General features: G+C 44.9%; 1 protein-coding gene across 1 annotated transcript; it reads left to right on the top strand.

Moving 5' to 3' along the window:
* Positions 1–1,079: 1,079 nt before the first annotated feature.
* Positions 1,080–21,151, top strand: HEATR3 (HEAT repeat containing 3). Its single transcript, XM_035120651.3, has 15 exons — positions 1,080–1,502; positions 5,202–5,374; positions 6,630–6,717; positions 7,314–7,426; positions 7,965–8,074; positions 8,947–9,087; positions 9,710–9,990; positions 11,764–11,854; positions 12,050–12,201; positions 13,367–13,449; positions 14,586–14,722; positions 15,826–15,914; positions 16,250–16,393; positions 16,498–16,674; positions 20,037–21,151. The coding sequence occupies exons 1-15, from the start codon at positions 1,386–1,388 to the stop codon at positions 20,151–20,153; spliced, it is 2,013 nt and encodes a 670-aa protein (XP_034976542.2). The 5' UTR covers positions 1,080–1,385; the 3' UTR covers positions 20,154–21,151.
* The last annotated feature ends 281 nt before the right edge of the window (positions 21,152–21,432 follow it).

The raw sequence follows: 21,432 nt of genomic DNA on the forward strand, positions 1-21,432 counted from the left end.
GACCTTTCGTTTTCTAATTATTTTCTGTTGGGAGTGGAGCAGCTTGCATTTATTATTTAAGTGTTTGCTTCGTCGTACTGCATAAATAGAAACTAATACTTCAGTCCTGGGCTCTATTTCCTAGGAGTAAGTCCCAGTGAACTTGCTTCCGAGTAAATGTGCCTAGCATTGTGCTGTAAGATATGCTTGACGGGAACACGTGTTGTTTCACGGGCTTCTAAAACCTTAATAACGTGGACGTTTTTATTCAGATTTAAGCCAATGCAGCAGTGTTCTGCATTTGGGTTCATGTTGCCACCAGCTTGATTCTGAAAAACTTTGCAGTCTGGCTTTCCTAAGTTGCAAAAACTTTCAAACTGAAGAAATCTAAACCATGCCTGCTGTCCACAAACTTCTTTTTTCTTTCCATTGCTTAGGACGGTCAGTTTGAGTCTAAGAAGACAGTGTTTTTCAACCAATGTGCTGTGGCACCCTGGGGTGCCTTGAATGATGGTCAGGGGTGCCTTTTGGCAACACTGGCCTCTGTCCCTCTTTCCTTCCCTCCCATCTCTGCCTCACAAAGGCTTGCACAGCTGTTTGTTGCAGCAGCCCTGCTTACAAACTCCCCAGGCGAATGGTGCCTCTAGGGCTGGCCAGAGGGTGCTTCCCAGGCCCCTGTGGGGCAGTGGGAGGAGGGAACCTCTCTTTGGGGTAGGGTGGGCACTGGGGTGCCTTCCAACTTTGCCATTCTAGGATCCTGTGATTAAGGCGCCAGGCAAAAACGCTTCTCTTCAACCAGGCATTGGGCTCAGGGTTATTGCTTTGGTTTGGTTTTTGTTATGTATTTTGTGCTCTCGTTTTTATGTTGTGAACAGCCCTGCGATCTTCAGGTGAAAGACAGTATACAAACGTAATTATTAATTAATTAAAGTAATAAATAGTAGTAGTAATTAAAAATAATAACAATAATAACAACAAAGCCACCTTGAACTGTGACATAATATTTCAAAACCCCTGAAATGATTACGTACGGTAGCTACCGTAGAAGCGGCTGGTGCTGTCTGTCTGCAAGTCTGTGCATACAGTACAGTACTTACTTGGGAGTAAGCCCCACTCAACTCCAACGAGCGTGCTGCGGAGTTAAGCACGCAGCTGGATGAGCTGGGAGGGGGGGAGGCTTTCCCCAGCTTATTCTAGCTAAGATGCTTCTCCCTCCGTCTCCCAACCGCTTCTGGCTGTAGCCCGGCCCCCAATGCAAGCGCATCCGGGGCGGACGTTTCCCGGGGAAGCAGCAGCGGCGGCGCCTGCGCCGGAGCCGCACACGTGGGGGGGAAGGCCAAGCCAACACGCCCCGCTTCCTCTCCTCGCTTTCCTTCCCGTGGAAGCGTCCAGGGTTTGCAAAGATTATGGGCAAAAGCAAGACCAAGCGGTTCCGCCACGAGCCGTTTTCTCCAGCGGGGAACATGAGCGTGCAAGACGGGGAGGCCGGAGCAGGATCCCCGGCCGCAGAGTTGCTGGAAAAAGTAAGAGCGGGGCGGGAGGAGGGAGAAACCGGATTCCGCCTCCTTCCCTCTCCGAGCCGGAGAGCGAAAGTAAACAGCCTCCATGCATAATCGCCCGCCAAAGGGTTTCAGCTCGGGTTGCCAACTTACCAGGAAGGACCCGACCTGGTCTGCTCCTGCGCGCGCTCCAAGGGAGCCTGAATGGAGGTTGCCAACTGACCTGGCCTGCTCCCTCCCCCCCCCACGAGAAATCATCAAGTGAAGCTTCTGATAAAGGGCGTGAGGCTGAAATGTGATCGCTTGCTCGTGCGCTATAAGAGAGCAAGCTCTTGATAAAGGCAGATAGAGGGTTCAGCTACGAATTTGGCAACCAGGAGGAGCAAGACAGATCGGTCTCCCACCTACTTTTTCTTAGGGTGCTTCTAGATCACTTTCTGGTGCAACTGGACTTCTCCGCAACCCTTCCCCTCTACAGGGAGGTGGGACCGATTCGGATGGTCCGCCACCTAATGGATCCAAATGGTTTCCAGAGAGTGGTAGGGGATGCTTTATCCCATGTTGATGGCCTTTCAGCCGATTCCCTGGTGGCCCGCTGGAATGTGGAGTTAACCAGGGCTATTGACTGTTTGGCTCCGAAGCGCCCTCTCCGATTGCATGGAGCCCGGACAGCCCCGTGGTTCTCCACGGATCTGAGGGCAATGAAACAATCATTGAGACGGCTAGAGCGCCGGTGGCAGATAACTCATTCTGAATCTGACCGGACACGGGTTAGAGCTCAATGTCGAGCCTACCAAGTGGCGGTAGCGACGGCAAAGAAGACTTTCTTCACCGCCTCTATTGCATCTGCGGAGAACAGCAGCAGGAGACTCTTTCAGGTGGTTCACAATTTAGCGGAACCACCTGCTCTATCAGGGTCCAGTACGGGCCACATGATCTCCTGCAATGATATTGCAAAGTTTTTTGCAGATAAAGTCGCTCAGATTCGGGAAGAGGTAGACTCCACCGTGGGAGCAGGGCCAGGAGAGGGAGTGCTAGAGTCCTGTCTAGTCAAGTTGTGTGGGATCAATTTCACTCTGTTACCTCCGAGGATGTGGACAGGCTGCTTGGACGAGTGAAACCAACCACCTGTCTCCTTGATCCTTGCCCATCCTGGCTTATAAAAACTAGCCGGGAAGGGCTGGGCGATGGGCTTCACGGGTTAGTGAATGCTTCTCTCTGTGAGGGAGCCTTCCCAGACCTGCTGAAAGAGGCAGTTATTAAACCGCTTCTTTAAAAACCATCTTTAGATGCGGCCAATATGGCCAACTATCGCCCAGTCTCAAATCTTCCATTCCTGGGCAAGGTGATCGAGCGAGTGGTTGCTGAACAACTCCAGGCACGCCTGGAAGAAGCGGACCATTTGGATCCCTTCCAGTCGGGGTTCAGGCCTCATCATGGTACTGAAACTGCCTTGGTCGCACTGGTCGATGATCTCCGGCGGGCTAGGGACAAAGGTGAGAGCTGTTTCCTAGTCCTGCTGGATCTCTCAGCGGCTTTTGACACCATCGACCATAACATCCTTCTGGACCGTCTAGAGCAGGCATGTCAAACCTGCGGCCCTCCAGATGTTTTGGCCTACAACTCCCATGATCCCTAGCTAGCAGGACCAGTGGTTGGAGAAGATGGGAATTGTAGTCCAAAACATCTGGAGGGCCGCAGGTTTGACATGCCTGGTCTAGAGGGTTTGGGAGCTGGGGGCACTGTCATACAGTGGTTCCGCTCCTTCCTCCTGGGCCGCGTTCAGAGAGTGGTGGTGGGGGATAAGTGTTCAGACCCCTGGGCTCTCACTTGTGGGGTGCCTCAGGGTTCTGTCCTCTCCCCCATGCTTTTTAACATCTACATGCAGCCGCTGGGAGAGATCATCAGGGGGTTTGGGCTAGGTGTTCATCAGTATGCGGATGATACCCAGCTCTACCTCTCTTTCTAATCAGAACCAGTGAAGGCGGTGAAGGTCCTCTGTGCGTGCTTGGAGGTGGTTGGAGGATGGATGGCGGCTAACAGATTGAGATTGAATCCCGACAAGACAGAAGTATTGTTTGTGGGGGACAGGAGGCGGGCAGGTGTGGAGGACTCCCTGGTCCTGAATGGGGTAACTGTGCCCCTGAAGGACCAGGTGCGCAGCCTGGGAGTCATTTTGGACTCACAGCTGTCCATGGAGACGCAGGTCAATTCTGTGTCCAGGGCAGCTGTTTATCAGCTCCATCTGGTACGCAGGCTGAGACCCTACCTGCCCGCGGACTGTCTTGCCAGAGTGGTGCATGCTCTAGTTATCTCTCGCTTGGACTACTGCAATGCGCTCTACGTGGGGCTACCTTTGAAGGTGACCCAGAAACTACAGCTAACCCAGAATGCGGCAGCTAGACTGGTGACTGGGAGCGGCCACCGAGACCACATAACACCAGTCCTGAAAGACCAACATTGGCTCCCAGTACGTTTCCAAGCACAATTCAAAGTGTTGGTGCTGACCTTTAAAGCCCTAAACGGCCTCGGCCCAGTATACCTGAAGGAGCGTCTCCTCCCCCATCGTTCTGCCCGGACACTGAGGTCCAGTGCCGAGGGCCTTCTGGCAGTTCCCTCGCTACGAGAAGCTAAGTTACAGGGAACCAGGCAGAGGGCCTTCTCGGTAGTGGCACCCACCCTGTGGAATGCCCTCCCACCAGAGGTCAAAGAGAACAACAATTACCAGATCTTTAGAAGGCATCTTAAGGCAGCCCTGTTTAGGGAAGCTTTTAATATTTGATGGATTTCTGTATTTTAATGTTTTGTTGGAAGCCGCCCAGAGTGGCTGGGGGAACCCGGCCAGATGGGCGGGGTATAAATAATAAATTATTATTATTATTATAAATTATTATTGTTGCTGCAAAGAATAAGTGCTTTATTCTTTGGTCAAATTCATGTTAGTGGCTTCGAGAACACTGTCCATCCATCTTGTCCTCTGTGGTCCCCTTCTCCTTGTGCCCTCAATCTTTCCCAGCATCAGGGTCTTTTCCAAGGAGTCTTCTCTTCTCATGAGGTTATATTATTGCAAAGCATTATAAGTAGGGCTGCCTCTAAAGATGATTCGGAAACTTCAGCTGTTGTAGAATTCAACAACCAGGTTGCTCGCCAGAGCAAGAAGCTTTGAGCATATAACACCAATCCTGGCCCAACTGCACAGGCTGTCAATTAGTTTCCAGACCCAATTCAAATTGCTGATTTTGACCTATGAAGCCTTAAATGCCTCAGGGCTACAATTCCTCAAAGTCCACCTCTTCTCATGAACTGACCCAGACCCTGCGATCCTCATTGAGGCCCTTCTTCATGTGCCTCCTCTATGATAGGTCTGGAAGGCAGCAACATGAGAATGGGTCTTTTCTGCTGTGGCTCCCCATCTGTGGAATGCTCTCCCCAGGGAGGCTTGCCTGGTGCCTTCGTTACCTACCCTTAGGCACCAGGCAAAAATATTCATCTTCTCTCAGGCCTTTGGCTAATCAAATCATGCATGGCTTTTTAAACGCTCTGTGTGTGGGGTTATTGTTTTTGTATGTCACTATGGTGTGCATTTTTGAGCTTTTATATTGTAAACTGCCCTGGGATCCTTGAATGAAGGGCAGTATAGAAAATAAACAAATAAATAAATAAAATCTGTTGGCGTCTCCCACCCTATGATGTTCTAACCTCCCTCCCTGTGCCTCTTTCTAGCTTCAACACCCCAGCGCTGACATGCGAGAATTTGCCTGTGCCAGCATCTCCAAACTCTTGCAGCAGAAACAAACAATCCCGGCTTTTCTGCAGAGGGATGTTGTCCGGTGTTTGGGTCCCATGCTGCTTGATCAGAGTTTGGCGGTTCGAGAGACAGCGGCAGGAGCTCTTCGGTGAGTTTCAAATGGTGGCAAGCTGGCAGAGCAGACCACGAAGAAAGCAATGTTTTGAAGCATGCTCAGGAGGACATGTGGGTGGTGGGCTCTGAGAATTCATGAGCATTTTGTGTGCTGTTTCTCCCCCCACCCTTCCACTTAAATGCATAAGACCATGTCTTGTTCAATCACACCATAGAGCCACCCAGATGCTACAGAAAGCAGCCAAATCAGGGAATGGAGATAACGAGCCTTTCCCTGCTGTTGTCCTCAGCACATGGTATTTGGAGATATACTGCCCCTGAACAATGAGGCTCCATTTAGTGATGGCTATTAGCAGTTGATGAATCTGTGTAATCTTTTTTTTTAAAGCCATCTAAGTGGTGATACATTTCATAGGAGAATTCCACCAAGTGTAAAGAGCACACCCCTTAGGAACATAGAAAGCTGTCTTCTAATGAGTCAGACCATTGGTCCATCTAGCTCAGTATTGCTTGCACTGATTGGTCTGGTTATACCAATATGTCCCCCCCAGACAGAAACCATTGTAACCTGTGGTAGATGAGTACCAGATCACAGCAGTTGTTGCTTTGAGGCGGGTAGTCTCCATGCCCAGTGACAAGCACATAAGCCCATCCTTCCCCCATCTCGCTTCCCTTTTATGTGCAATCTTGTTCCTTATCTTCCCCTGTTTATCATCATTCTGTTTCAAATATAAAGGATATGAGTGCTATAACTAAAAGAGTGCCATTCATAGATAAAGGGGAGGTGCACGCAACGTCAGAGGAACCTCCAGGTTTTTGTAGAAGAGCAAAATAAACTTTTTGGGGGGAGAACCTCAGAAAAAACTTCCCAAAAGTGACCCAGTGAAACTAAGTGCAGTGTGCACAGAATGCTGACGATATGGGGGGCAGGGATGTAATGGGAGGCAGGTACCATGAATAAACATTCAACACTGCAGTATTTTGTTGCAGAACCCACTTGCCTGATAGTGAGAACCAGATTTTCTGTTACTTTGCAGAGGCCCAAGAGACGTAACAGCAGCAGCATAGTTTGCCGAAGTTTACTTATTAGAATACTATTTTATTTCCAAATGTTTTGTATCACCCAAGTGACAATGTATGCACCTGTTGTTCAAAACCTTTGGTTCTTGTTTTAGTTGAAATTTCTCTGATTATTTATTGTTGTTGCTACAGATGATGATAATAAACCTTCATCCGTTATAACTTATTTTAACAAGAATCTGAACCCAAAGTTTTTGGCTGTGTTACAGAAATCTCAGTGCTTGTGGAGGATTTGACGTCTGCGACGACATGGTCACTAAAGATATCATGACTCCTCTTGTAGCTCTGTTGAAAGAGGTATGTAGCCAGCCAGCATGGTGGTGAAAGAACTGAGCGGTGAGCCAGGAAGCTCCCATTTCAAATCCTACCTCCGCCATCAACTCACTAGGCAGCCTTAGGCTGCTTTCATACGGCACTGACCAAGGAGTGCCCATCTAGTCCAGCATCCGGTTTTGCGCACTGTGTGAGTGAGCAGCTTGGTTCATGAGCCGTCATGGACCGGTCAAACGACTGCCGTGGGCCGTTTCCGGCCCATAGGCCTTAGGTTGCTGCCCCTTGTTTAAAACAACTTAAAATCACGAAAATTGGGTGGGTTCTAAAATTATATACACCATGTGCTATGATACTACTTTAAGCAGTCAAAGCTTTCCCCAAAGGATTCTGGAAGCTGGAGTTTGTTACAGGTGCTGAGAGTTGTTAGGAAGCCCCTATTCCCCTCCCAGAGCTATACTGCCTAGGATTGACTGTTAAACGACCTCAGGAATGTGGTACTATAGTGCTTTTAAATGTGTGGTTGTGAACATGGCTCTAATGCCTTCTTGCCACTAGGTGTTTGCTCTGATTTGTTCTGCTTTTCCACCCCCCCTTTTCGTAACACATCTTGGCCCACGCAGTGTCGAACAGGACTTGAGGAGAGCAACGGCTCTCTGAAGGAAATCAAAGATACACACAAGAACTGTATGGAAGATATTGCCAACGAGGCTGTGAACCTCCTCTGGAATGTCTGGTGAGCGCCATCTTGAAATACTTGGTGTCGGAGCTGGGTCCAATTTTGACGGCCCCACCGGCCGTGGCGGCTGCTGCTCACTGAGAGTGGTGCAGTGGAAAGCAGGGAGACCCACAGTAGGCTGAGGCAGAAGCAGTGAGAGGCAGAGGCAGCTAATTCTAGTTTTGTATCCATCCTTGTCCTCTGCTGAGTACTGCAAAGGCGCAACGCCAAGACCAAGGAGAAACTGGCAGGCAGGGCCACTCGCTGCACTCTTTGTAAATAAGGAGGGCAGGTGGAAGGTTGGTTGGTGGGTGGTTGAGCTATGGAAGTCCCTCAGGAAGCTGTGATGGCCGCCTATCTACATGGCTTTAAAAGAGGTCATGAGGTGAAGAGGGAGCGTATACATTGGTATTTCCTTGCAATGCTAAAATGTGGTTTAGCCTTACATTGCTTCCTCTGTTCCAGGACCAAAGAAACATATATATATATATTTAAATTAAGTTTTCAATGTGCTTGCCAAGCTGGTTTGCTAAATATTCTTTTGTGTCTTTGTTAGCGAATGTAACAGTACAGCGGTCTCTATATTCAACAAACAAGGTTGTTTGGATGTTGTGCTCCAGTATCTGAAGAGATTTCGCCAAAACGTGGACTTGGCTATCGCAGTGGGTGAGTAAAGGGACATGTTTATGGTTTTCAGCCGCAGAGAGCCTCCGTCAGGTGTCTCTTGCAAACACATCCTCCAGAGCCTCTCAGCAAGCTAGTACAGTGGTACCTTGGGTTACAAACATCTTGGGTTACAAACACTTCAGGTTACAGACTCCACTAACCCAGAAGTAGTACCTCGGGTTAAGAACTTTACCTCAGGATGAGAACAGAAATTGCACACCAGCAGCGCAGCAGCAGGAGGAGGCCCCATTAGCTAAAGTGGTACCTCAGGTTAAGAACGCGCCTCCAGAGTGAATTAAGTTCATAACCAGAGGTACCACTGTATTGAATCTCTGAAAGCAGCTTCCAGTGCCACAGGTAGAGCCTGCGGTTGGCAAAAACCTGTTTAGCAGCATTTGAATACTGCTTAATTGTTACAAACCTTTAAGTATTATACATGAAATATAAAATACAAATATTAAAATTACTGATGGAACTCGAAAGGTAAAAACAAGTTAGGCTAATTCCCCCCAATATAAATAAAATCAACAGCTTAAAAATATACATTATGAAATAATATGGTGTATTAAAATACATGTAAGGCTTGCCTAAACAGACAAACAAACAAACAAAATATTTTAGGATGCTCCAGAAACAGTAAGAGAAAGCAGCTGCCTTATGTCATTGGGTAGCTGCTGCCTCACCAAAGGATCAGTTTCTTTATAGAATTCCTTGCAGAAAGAATGCTGTATGGCACTTGTAAAAGTGACAGTTCCACAGATTGAATTGCTCGAGTGGGCATATATGGGTAAGATTATATTGACGCATGTGTTTTAATGAGTGACATCTTGGAATTGCAGTCTCAGTTTAAAGGCTTTCCTCTCTCTCCACAGCATCCTGTTTACAGGCTGTGACAGAAGATAATCCAGACCTGCTGTCGTCCTTTGATTCTTCTGCACAGCAAGTTCTGGAAATGATCTTATTATCATCAGAGAAAGGCATGGAGGACATTCTTTTACGGACTCTGGTGGCAGGTAGGTTTCAACTGGGTAATGAGTACTTTGTTGTGGCAGTAGCGTAATGGGAAATTCAGAAGTGCAGGGCCCCTTCATGATAGTCACATCTACTCTCCCTTCTCCTGAATGCCATTAAAGAGGAAGGCTGCCTGATTTTCCTTGGGAGCTCCATAGCTGGGGTCCCACCACCCTTTTCCTGGAGCCATTCCTACCAATGAGATCACAAGCAGGGCCTCTCATCCCAAATTGCAGATTTCAGGTCATAAGGTACGGGTGGATGCACTTTCAAGGACTTGGGTTCCAACTCACCTAAGGGCAAATACAATATTTGTACCTCATCTTTATCTTTCCTGATCTGCATATTCAGCAGAATGATGCGATAGCAGCTGTTCTTGGACTTGATTGCCTTCTGGCAGGTGGGGAAATTTCAAGTATTTTGGATGTTCTCCAATGTGGGAACTCCCTGCATCAAGAAAATTAGAATGTCAAGGAGATAGCTAGCCTAGAACTCTTCTCGTGGATGATTTTCTATATGCAAGGAGTTGTTTTTCATGGAGGAGCACTTGCACTTTATTTGCTCTGCAGATACTATAACCAGGGTTGATGGCTTTTATCTATGTTAATCTCTTTCTCGTTTAAGGTGTCACTTGGAATATAAGGAACACCCTGCCATCTGGTAGCCAGGCAAGCACCATGAATGCCATCCTGAAGATTTTCTCAGAGTGCTTAGCCATTGATGCTGGTGAGATGATTATTCAGATGAAGGAAGCAGAAGTGGAAAGGTTGAAAAGCTCAGTTGAACCAGAGGCTGAGGGAAATATGGGCGATGGGGACATCTCAATACTTAATAATGAGGAGGAGATGGAGGAAACTCCTAAGGGAGCCACCAAACAAGAAAGTGACATTTCAGATCTACTTCCGGTAAGTGTGGCTGATCTTAGCCCTAGATGTTGCAAACCAGACTTTCTCTGCTGGGAAAAAACACATTCAAAACCAGTACTGTGTACATGATTTGGGTGCTGGGGGGGTGGTGTGTTTCACTTTTTAATTATTATTATTATTATTATTATTATTATTATTTATTATTATTATTTATACCCCACCCATCTGGCTGGGTTTCCCCAGCTACTCTGGGCGGCTTCCAACAGAAATATTAAAAAACAATAATTTATTAAACATTAAAAGCTTTCCTAAACAGGGCTGCCTTCAGATGTCCTCTAAAAGTCTGGTACAGTAGTTGTTTTTCTCTTTGACATCTGGTGAGAGGGCGTTCCACAGGGCGGGTGCCACTACCGAGAAGGCCCTCTGCCTGGTTCCCTGTAACTTGGCTTCTCGCAACGAGGGAACCGCCAGAAGGCCCTCGGCACTGGACCTCAGTGTCCGGGCAGAACGATAGGGGTGGAGACGCTCCTTCAGATATACTGGACCGAGGCCGTTTAGGGCTTTAAAGGTCAGCACCAACACTTTGAATTGTGCTCGGAAACGTACTGGGAGCCAGTGTAGGTCTTTGAAGACCAGTGTTATGTGGTCTCGGCGGCTGCTCCTAATCACCAGTCTAGCTGCCACATTCTGGATTAATTGTAGTTTTCGAGTCACCTTCAAAGGTAGCCCCACATAGAGTGCATTGCAGTACTCCAAGCGAGAGAGAACTAGAGCATGCACCACTCTGGTGGAACTGAGTGTAAAGGAACTGAGTGTAGGGTAAAGGGTGTAAAAAAATTTATCAACCTTGGCCAATTTGGTGATTCTATTAAGAGCTTTTTTTGGTAATATTACATGCTTGGGGGGGTGTAATATTTCTGAAACTTGTAAATTGTAATTATATAGCATTTTTATGTATCATTTGTACACAGTTTGCTTTTCTGGCAGTTCTCTGTGTGCATTGTTGAAAGGTTGATTTAATCACATCACTTAAAATGTAGGTTTATTGTTAATGGTGATGGTGATTGATAGTACAGTTTGCTGTTGAATGTGGGATTCGTATTGTGTTTCTTATATTGATTCTTTTTGGGGGGGTGGAATTTGTAAACTGCTTAAGGATTTCTATTGAAATATAACTGAGCACATAAAATAAATAAGTAAATAGACCATACTGCCTGGGGCTGATGGGAGTTGTAGTCCAACTGCATCTGGTAGGCCCCATGTTGGCTATCCTTGGAGGTAGGCAACCCAGTACCAGATAGGGTCACTGTCTTTGTGAACTCTGATAATTGTAGCTGTGGGAGGGAAATGTGAGGGGTCCCATTAAACTACAGCTCCCAGAATTCTTTGAAGGGAAGCCATCACTGTTTAAAGTGGCATCATGACACTTTAAATGTGTGGCGTGGCCTAGCATTGAGGGGATTATGTGTCCACCCCTTGGCAGTCATACTGTGGAGTGCTGCAGGGCATTCTTCCATCCCGAATGCTGCTTAATATATATATATATACAAAGCCACTGGAAGCAACCATCTGGCGATTTGAGGCTCTGATTTCTCAGTGACCTCTGAATCAGGCTGTATTATTTGTTTTTATGCTATTTTATTGGTTTTAGGTGGCATTTTTGTGCTAATGGATATTGTTTTTATTCTGTACACCATGTAGAGATTTCTTTATTTTTTACAGAAAGTTGTTTAGAAACGCCTTTAAAAAAACAAATGGACAAATAGCATTGACCTGGTATATCAAATATTTATTGTGTGATTTGCTTTGTAGGGAAATAAGCAGGAGGTGAAGCAGGTGGCAGCTTTACTCTTAGCTCAGCAGACAGCCCTGGAAATCATTGTTAACATGTGCTGCAATGAAGGTATTTCTGTTGCCCTCTTGTTCAGGTGGTATCTGGGCTTCTGTTTCCTTCCTCTTGTAAAAACAAAACAAAACCCTCTCTCATTAGCCCTGTCTGCACTATAGATTTACAGCAGTATCATGCCACTTTAAAAAGTCATTGAACAAATGATCCCGCCGAGATTTTTTTTTTTATGCCAGAACTGCATTTTTTCAGACCCCTCTGATGACGAATGGGAAGAGTTATCCAGTAGCGATGAAAGCGATGCCTTTATGGACAACTACAACGAAGGTGGGAAGCTTCTGTCACCGCTGTGTCTTTCAGCTGAGCTGCACACAGCACTTCGGAACCACCTTGTTCCCAAAAAGGTAGAGTCCTCCTGTTCCCTCCCACCCCTACCCCCTGTGTGCCAGGGTCCAAATGATCATGTGACCAGTTAAGTTTTGTGTTCCCGGATATGGCCTTGGAATTGCATTTCTGGAAAAGTGCTTTTGTGATACTGGGATGTGGAGTTGTGGTTCACTATTCAGAGAAAGAAGTCTACCCATGTATCTTATAGTAAAGTAGGTATTAGGAAGACAAAATTCCTTTTGGGGTAGGACTTCCCGCCTCCAGAAAAAGAAAACCCAATGGTGTCTGCAAAATAGTTGCTGGCTGTTGGAGGGGAAATGCAAGGAAGTATCCTGGATTGGAGGCATGGCTGGTTTTCTGCTGTTCCAGTGGGTAATGCCCAAACCAAAGAATTCAAATTACCAGGAAGGAGATTCTGACTAAACATGAGGAAGAACTTTCTGGTGGTAAAACTCACCTTCGTTTGTGTACTTTTCACTGCAGGTTTTTAAGCAGAGGTTAGCTGGCATTCTTTAGTTTTGATTCCTGCAAATTGTCATCTGGACTAGATGACAATTGGGGTCCCTTCCAACTACAATTATATGATTGTAGCCCATCATCTTGTTCACACAGCGGCCAATCAGATACCTGTGGGAAACCTACAAACAGGATATGAGCACAAGAGCACACTCTCCTCTGGTGGTTTCCAACAACTGATGTTCAGAAGCATAACTGCTTCCATCTGTAGAGACAGAGCATAGCCTTTTCCTCCATGAATTTGCCTTTTAGAGCTATCAAAATTGGTAGCCATTAGCTACTGCTTCCTGCAGGTATTCCGTTGTTTAACTATATGCTGTGCAAAAAAACTTTCCTTTACCTGTCCTGAATGTTCCTTCCTGAAGTCAAGGATGCTAACATAAGTGTTGTGAAGATTATCGAGGCTTTGTGCAGTAAAGCACTGAAATTCTGCATCAAAGCAAGAAATGCTTAATCCCAAAACCTGTATGAATTACGAATTATGCAAAGCAAGAAAATTTGCACATTTTGCATATTTTATCCTGCCATTAAAACTGATGCCCATGCACTTCTTTGCAGCATAAGGACTAGAAACATCTTTTGTTTTTTAAGGAAAGCTGGTTTTCTTAGGAATTTGAATTTTGTACTTGGTGGTGGTGAAGCATAACAGCTTCTTTCTTTTCCTAGATACTTGAAAAAACTGGGTTTCCCAACAGTGTTGCTATTGATGTCTGCATGCGCAGTCCAGCTTGGAAGCCACTTATTAAAAAGTAGGAGTTAATTCACTTTTGTTATGTTTCCAGTCATATTATTAGGAAAGCAATGTCACTCCTCATTTGTGGGGTTTCCAATGGGATCCAGACTCACTGCTATTGAAAAAAAAGAACTGGGACTAGACATTGCTTTATTCTTTTCCATTAAGACAAGATCACTTTTGTTATTTAAGAACTGTCACTTAAACATGTGAGCACTTGCCTATTTCATGGTCGTCACTTTTTTATATATACAAGGACATACTAATGAAGCAGTCTGTTTCAGTGACTTGTTTTGCTGCACTTCAGTTGTTTTTTCCTCCCCCCCCCCTTGAGGGGTTTTTGGGGGGGATTAATTCTTGAAATTTATAAAAAGCATTTATGTCTAACTTAATTATTCACTTTTCTATGTAGGGTATATAAAAACAATCCACAAAAATGTGACAATGACAATTTATCATAAAACCAAGCACTGCTTTAGCATCCCTGCCGGAACAAGAATGTCTTAGTTATGTGCCCAAAGTTCAGCAAGAAAGGTCCTGTATAATCTCAATTGGGATGGAGTTCCACAGACTTGGTTCCACTGCACAGAATGCAGGACATTGGCAATATATAAGGAGCTGCTTGTTTGCTCATTTCTTATTTGCACTGTCTCACTCTTTCCTACTTTGAACGCACCCCTTTAAGCATGCCCACATTTCAGTGGAGGCCGGGGTTGGGCACCCTTCCTCCCATCTGTTCTGAATAGAGGAGGGGTGCCCAGAGCCCCCTGTGACTGAGTAGCCTACAGCATTGTCCCTGAAGGGACAGGCATGCCTCTCTCATTTTCTTCTATTTTAAATGCGGCAGCCATTATGCCATACCTCAATGGCAGCCATTTTGTGTTAGGGCATGGCTCCCCCCCCCCCCGGGCAGCCATTTTGTCGTTTCCCATATACCTCCACAGGAACCATTTTGTGGCTAACACCCACAAAATTCCACCGGCTCAAAAAGGCTGGCAATCCACGATGGAGCACATAGCCCATATGACCTCTAGGGAAATGGGGGCTGGAAGATCCATTTTTTTTTATTGGGGGGTTGTACTGTTGGTGTTCCTCTTCTTTGCTTAATGGCTCTTGATTACAGGCAGTGATGAATGTTCCATTTTCTTACAGGTTGAACATGGTCCAGTATAGAGCCCTGATGTGTCTTCACAGCATTTTGTTGGTGTCTGATGTGGAATGCCTTGGGGGTGCCTCAGTGCTTCAGTCGCTCTCCCAGCACCTGTCCCAGTTAATATTTTCTCAGCCAGGTGTGTTTCATGTGCTATGGTCAAGGCTACCTCAGCAAATCTCTGCCCTTTCCCTGCATATGTCTCTCCTTTTGCTTCTCCTTCCCCCACCCCACATCCCTCTGCTGTTCACAGTTGCTACCAGCACCCCACTTTTATTGTGTTTCCTTATATCGTGCTGGTTTACACGTGGGCAGTATGGGGTTTGTTTGTTTTTATTTACAGCAGGGTTTCTCAAACTCTGGTCTGTGAGGCTTTATTCTAGTGGTCCATGATGTATCTGTGAAGAACACTTAAAACTGGAATTCGAATGGCCATACAATAAAATGAATATGAGAAGTGAAAGAAGCAAGAAAAGTACAATTAAAAATCATAGACACACACCCTAAAAACAACATAACACAGCAGGCAAACAATTCTGGAGGAAAACCGAGAGCGAGAACATATTGGATGCCAGCCAGATCAGAGTCCTGTTGAAGTCTGGACACTATCAAGGAGGAAGCCACACACATGTCCTGGGGCAGGGGGTTACACAGCCTGGGGGCAACAGAGCAGAGGAAGACCCCTACAGGAGAAGTCCAAAGGCCCAGCTCTTGTTTCCCACAGTGGCAAGTCCATGAACATGGGGCAGTGGATCTCTCTTGCTGACGTTCTCCATCAACGCCCGTATTTGAGGTGTTCTAAGCCTCCTTATTTAAACTTGTTGAGCGTAAACTTTAAAAACTAGCTGGCTGTCCACAAACCCAGCTGAAAGTCTTTTATCAATGAGTCATGTAAAAAATCAGTTTGCAGATGGAAGGCAGGCCCCCATAGCCAATGTTGGTTAGGCATAGTTTCTTGAAGACCTTGGCAAATGGTTATCCTTTGAAGGTTTAAGTAGAGCTGGTGGGTAATTTGGGGACGAGATTGCGATGAGGTGGGGATGGCAATAGTGTATAGACAAATGCCGAACCTCTGTAATGTGGGGCGCTACTCAAAATAATTAAAAGAGTGTTGAGAATCGCCAACATTTCCCCAGACACCATATGTGTTGATCTCAATGAAATTTGTCTCCATGTAAGCGTGTGTAACTTCTTGCGTTTCAAGCCCTGAACAACTTTATTGAGATTTTTCCTTTTGGGCAGAATTTTCAAAGGAAGTGGAGTTCCTGGAAGCCGTAACCAGCGCCTTGCGAGCCCTTTTGCAAACGTTGGCATCTAATAATATATCTCAGGTAAGACTGCTTTTTTCCCCAGGGGTGGGGGTACCAGAAGGGGGGATGAACCGAGAAAACTGGAAGAGTTTGGGTGAAGGAGAAGTGTGGAAAGTCTGTTCTCCTAACATGCAGCCAGTGTCATGTACATGTACAGAGTGTTTTTTTGTCTATCTGTTGCTTCTGTGCAACCTGTTTGTAAGTAGCTTGAGGCACTAGCCCTCCACTTTTATATGTTTGGTCCCTTAAACACTTGAAATAAAAAAATGTTCTTTGGCATTTACTTTTAAACAACTTGGATGTTGAGTGTTTTATCTCTCCCCCTCACCAGTCCCAATTTTTATTCTTTTAAACAGAGCATGTCTCCTGAGCAGCTGATGACTTTGTGTGAAGCCGGTATTCAGAATACCAATGTTAGCGTCCGAGTAAACGTGGTTAGCATTCTAGGAATTGCTGGCAGTGTGCTAGCCAAGGTGGAAGACACAGCAGAAACACTAAAGGTAAAACTTATATATGGAAATGTCTATCTTTCACTTCCGGCAATGACATTACTGCTTGAAAGAGCTTTGTGATTTTTGACTTACCTGTTTCTGTGTCATTTCAGATGATTGGGAAATTCCTCCTTGACGTTGCAACGAAGGATCCTTCCCTTGTGGTGGTGGGGGAAGCTCTGGATGCCCTCTTTGATGTGTTCGCTGATGGTAAAGAAGCCGAAGAGGCAGGGGAGCAAATAAAGTTGTTATGTGCCCTTAAGGAATTCCAGCCAGTTTTCAAATCGCGGGTAAGCATATTTTATTCACTGTGATAGGGAAATACTAGAAACAACTAATATGGTTTGTGACTTCACTGATGCCACCAGTTGCGAGAACTGGTCTTTCCGGCAGTTGCATCCAAGATTCATATTGAATACCTAAAAAAACAAATTTCTTGTTGAGGAAAAAAAGGAGAGAGCAAGTTTCTAGTCCTCATTGGTCCAATAATATCTTTCCAAAGATGGAGGCAAGTCAATGTTGTGAAGGGGATAGAAGTGTTAGAATGTTAGTGACAAGAAAGGAAGGTGTTTGTCCCCCCCCCCTTCTCTTTTTGTTGAGCCCCGTCTGTTGTCATAGACCTGACGCAGCTCCTTGTCGGTATCTCATGAGAGCTGTTCTTTGGGTCCGTCCTTCTTCAGTGTCATGTTGCTTGCCTAGCTTTGCTCAGATAATCAGTGTGTGCTTCTGTTTATTAAATATGATCAGGTGGTTTTTATTAGATAAGGCCAGTGCTAGCTTTTTGGAATCTTGGAGAATTTGGCTTTTCGTAGGGATTGAATTTTAGGTTTTGAGGAGTTAATGGAAAGGCATCGTCTGAGAAATAATTGCAGTGCTGTACCTGCCAGCCCCAGAGAACATGTTGCTCTGGAACACAAGGAAAGAGCTTGTCTGCCAGCCTGGGAGACAGATGCTGCTTAGTCATTTCCTAGTCTGCCGAGTCGAAGTGTACTAGTGTGGGTTCTCCAAGGAGGAGAAAGGACTAAGTAAGGGGTTGAGTGCACACCTATGTGTTCATCACTGGGGGAGGGGGGGTCGCTTCTGAATACCAATTGCTGGGAGCAACAGGAGGGGAGAGTATTCTTGTGCTCGGGTCCTGCTTGCAAGTTACCCATAGGAATCTGGGTGGACATTGTAAGAACAGACCTCTGGACCAGATGGGCCATTGGCCTGATCCAAGTGAAGACTTGTGCATGTATGAATGAGCTAGCACACATCATCCAGCACTTCCAGACCTTTGCTATCAATCGACTCCGGCCTAATCAGTGGTGGGAGTTCACACATTCAGTTCACATCTAAACCAACTATTCAAAGCAGCAACATACCAATTCAAACTCTCAGCCCCCCCCCCCAAGATTCCTGGAAACTGTAGCTTGTTAAGGGTATGGAGAGTTGTTAGGAGACCCTGAACAAACTACACTTCCCAGGGTTCTTTGAGGGAAACCATGACTGCTTAAAGTGGTATAAGAGTGGCTTTTGAATGGATGGTGTGCTTGTGGCCTTGGTTGCAAGTTCTCCATGACAAAAGTAGCGAGCAAGCCCTAGGATCAGCACATGGCAGCTGTTGAGGCCTCAGCATCCCTGTAGGTGCAACTCTGGCGCATGTACTGAGCCCTTCTTGAAACAAAACAAGGAGGGGAAACCACCCACAATCAGCTACTATAATCAGCAGTGAGCAGCTTGGTTTAAAAGATGTCGCTTTAGTTTCCCATAGTGCCTACACTATGGGTGACACTACACTAGGGCATTATGGGAAATTTTAAAAAGCTACTTTCAGCTGCCCAGTGCTGTCTACTGATGATGACATCAGATGATTCCACTAAGACTCACCTACACAGAAGAGCTCCATTGATTAGGAGGGGACCCAACAGAGGGCCTTCTACTATGGGCCCCCTCAAACCTGGAGCTGGTCCTGACATTTGAGCATTGTACACATGTGGGAGTCTGCCACTTGGGTTGTAGCCAGCTAAGAGATACTGAGATTAGACCAACTTCAACTAATGAAAGTAAATCATGTGTGTTAACTTCAGTGGGACTACACTGAGTAGGACTAGCATTGGATACCACCTAAAATGTTGAATTATCAAAGGGAGGGAGTGCTCACCAGGATCATTATTATTATTTATTCCATGGTTTTATAGCCCACCTTGATCACTGAGGTCATCTGCAGAAGCACTGTTGGACCGTAACAAGAAACCAAGGCATTAGTGCAGAGCTTACTAAATTGTGTGTCGCGACATGTTAGTGTGTTGGCTGCAGTGTGTTGGTGTGTCACACAAATGCTCCCTGCGCTCCTCCCGGAGCTGGAAAAGGGTTAATTTAACCTCTGGTTTGCTGGTAAAAATGAATTCTTGTGTTGTGAAATGATACACGTCTAAAAAGTGTATCACCAGCATGGAAAGTTTGGAAAGCTCTGGTTTAGTGTCATCAACCCAGTCCTGTGGAACACTTTGTCACTAGAGATTCAGCAGGCGCCTTCTCTTCCGAGAAGGTGAAACTCTGAGAATATCGTCGAAAAGTGCATTTATTTCAGTAATGCAACTTATTATTTTTTATTTTTCTTTCATTTTTTACAAATGCTTTTTTTGGAAATACCACAGTAATAAAACAAATAGTTACAATAATACAAAAATAAACATTGCTATTACATTTCATTAATTACATTCCATTTATAATTGACTCGCCTAACGACAAATAATTACAATTACAACAAATACAGGCTTGACATATCTTGCTTTGCATGTCATGCATCTATCTCATATATTGGTTTCACCTTTTACGTTGTATTACTGAAATAAATGCACTTTTCGACGATATTCTAATATTCCAAGTTTCACCTGTAAATACCTACTGAAAACGTTTCTATTCTGTCGGATTTATACAGGCAATTGAGAATACATCTTTCCATAATAGCTGCTTTCTGATTTTTAACTGTATGGTTCTATGTATAATTGTTGTAAACTGCTCCAATTTTTTAATGAATAGCTGAATAGAAATATTTTAAATAAATAACTAAATCCCTGTTGGTGGAGCACTGCCCATTTTAAGCTTGTGACCCTTAAACTACAGTCATACCTCGGTTTATGTACGCCTCGGTTTGAGTACTTTCAGTACTCCGCGGACCCGTCTGGAATGGTTTAATCCACTTTCCATTACTTTCAGTGGGAAAGTTCACTTCAGGTTAAGTACGCTTCAGGTTAAGTATGGACTTCCAGAACCAATTACGCTCATACTGCGGGTTAAGTACGCTTCAGGTTGAGTACTCCGTGGACCCGTCTGGAACGGATTAATCCACTTTCCATTACTTTCAATGGGAAAGCTCGCTTCAGGTTAAGTACGGACTTCCGGAACCAATTGTGTACTTAAACCGAGGTACCACTGTACTATGATATCTGAGTGAGTGAAGATAATTTAGTTATTCTTGCCACCCACTCCAACTTGTTACTTTGGGCAAGAGACATCAATGCCCTGGTTTTGAAAGGACTGCATACACCGTCTCCTTTTGCAGTGGAGGAATGTGGGTTTTTGTTTTTGCTTTTGTATGGTCTAGGATTCCTCTCTTGTAGAATATCAACATAATACATCTGTCTTTTTCCCCCCTTTTGAATTGCAGATGCGGAAAGAAGGGAAAGGACAGTACACCTCAGATCAGTTATGTGTGCTTGACAATGTGAAACTGAACTTAAGAAGATTCATTGCCTATCAAGAGAAATTGGAGAGAAAACAATAATTTTTGAATAGGAAAAAAAGACTGTAAAGCTATATTTTTATTATTGTTTGTTAAATACTTTAGCTTGGGATTTTTATATAGCACCTTGCAGTGATTAGTAGGAGGAGAGTTAAGAAATTGTGGAGTTACGGAGCTATTAAAACTGGATTCAGCATCTGCAAGTGCCCGCACCATTTGATTTTGATTCAGTGTTAACTGTAGCCAGAACGTGCCCTTAAATACAGTAATACCTCGGGTTACGAACGCGATCCGTTCCGGATCGCAGTTCGTAAACCGAACGCGACCCGAAGTGCTATTTTCGCATGCGCAGACCACACATGGCGCTTCTGCGCACGCGGCGAAAACACTTCCGGGTTTGCGCAGTTCGTAACCCAAACTGTTCGCAAACCGAGGTGTTTGTAACCCGAGGTACGACTGTACTGGAAAAAACATATCCCATCCATCAGTTTCTCAAAAAAAGAAAAGAAAAAAAGAAGCCACCCATCAGTTTCTCAAGAACCAGCATCAGATTTTAGGAGTAAGCTCTGTTGAAGGCCTAATGTAATATTCCTAGTCTTCCAGCCATCACTAGAAGATTAGGAAGATCTTGCTTTCCTTCCACTCTTCCTATTTCATTTGCACATGGCATTCCTCCCTGGCCCGTTTTTCAGAGATAATTGAAGGATAGTGTTGGGCCATGGTTAGCTCAAACCGGAGTTTGCACACCAACTTCTAACCATGGCTGCCAGCTCTGATTTGATATAATCATGGTTAATGTTAACATTGGTGCAGACATTAAAAGGGAAGTGAGGGAGCATGCAAGCCTGTGGAGTACTCCCACCCTCTTAACCATGGTTAGAAAATCTAGACTATTACATCGGTACCGGGTTAAAATTTCTGGATTTTATTCTCATTGTGTGGAAATATACATGCCTTCCATGTACAAAAGCATTGTTCTGCAAAGGAAATGTGAATTTAATTTATGCTGGAAGACTATTAAAAAGGTATGCTTTTTATAATATTTTTTATTAATTTTTTTCAAAATACAAGAAAAACAAAAAAGAACAAAAAAGCATTACAGAAAAAGATAAAAAATACAAAACTGAAAAAAGAAAAATACAGAATAAAAAGAAAAACATATGACAAATTCTTCGAATATTAACATTGCAAATGTGGACCCCCTCGGGATCCCTTCCTCTGTGGTTCTTAATCACATATTTACTTTAGCAAATTCTAACTCATTTTAGTCACCTCGTACAAAAAGGTATGCTTTTATAGAATGCTCTGAGGGTATAATTCC

The sequence above is a fragment of the Zootoca vivipara genome, chromosome 6 (assembly GCF_965207765.1).
Source record: "Zootoca vivipara chromosome 6, rZooViv2.hap1.1, whole genome shotgun sequence".
NCBI classification, from domain to species: domain Eukaryota; kingdom Metazoa; phylum Chordata; class Lepidosauria; order Squamata; family Lacertidae; genus Zootoca; species Zootoca vivipara.

Coding starts and splice junctions, on each gene's coding strand:
- HEATR3 (XM_035120651.3), top strand. CDS start 1,386: ATGGGCAAAAGCAAGACCAAGCGGTTCCGCCACGAGCCGTTTTCTCCA. Junction 1,503..5,201: donor CCGCAGAGTTGCTGGAAAAA/GTAAGAGCGGGG, acceptor GCCTCTTTCTAG/CTTCAACACCCCAGCGCTGA. Junction 16,675..20,036: donor AGCCAGTTTTCAAATCGCGG/GTAAGCATATTT, acceptor TTTGAATTGCAG/ATGCGGAAAGAAGGGAAAGG.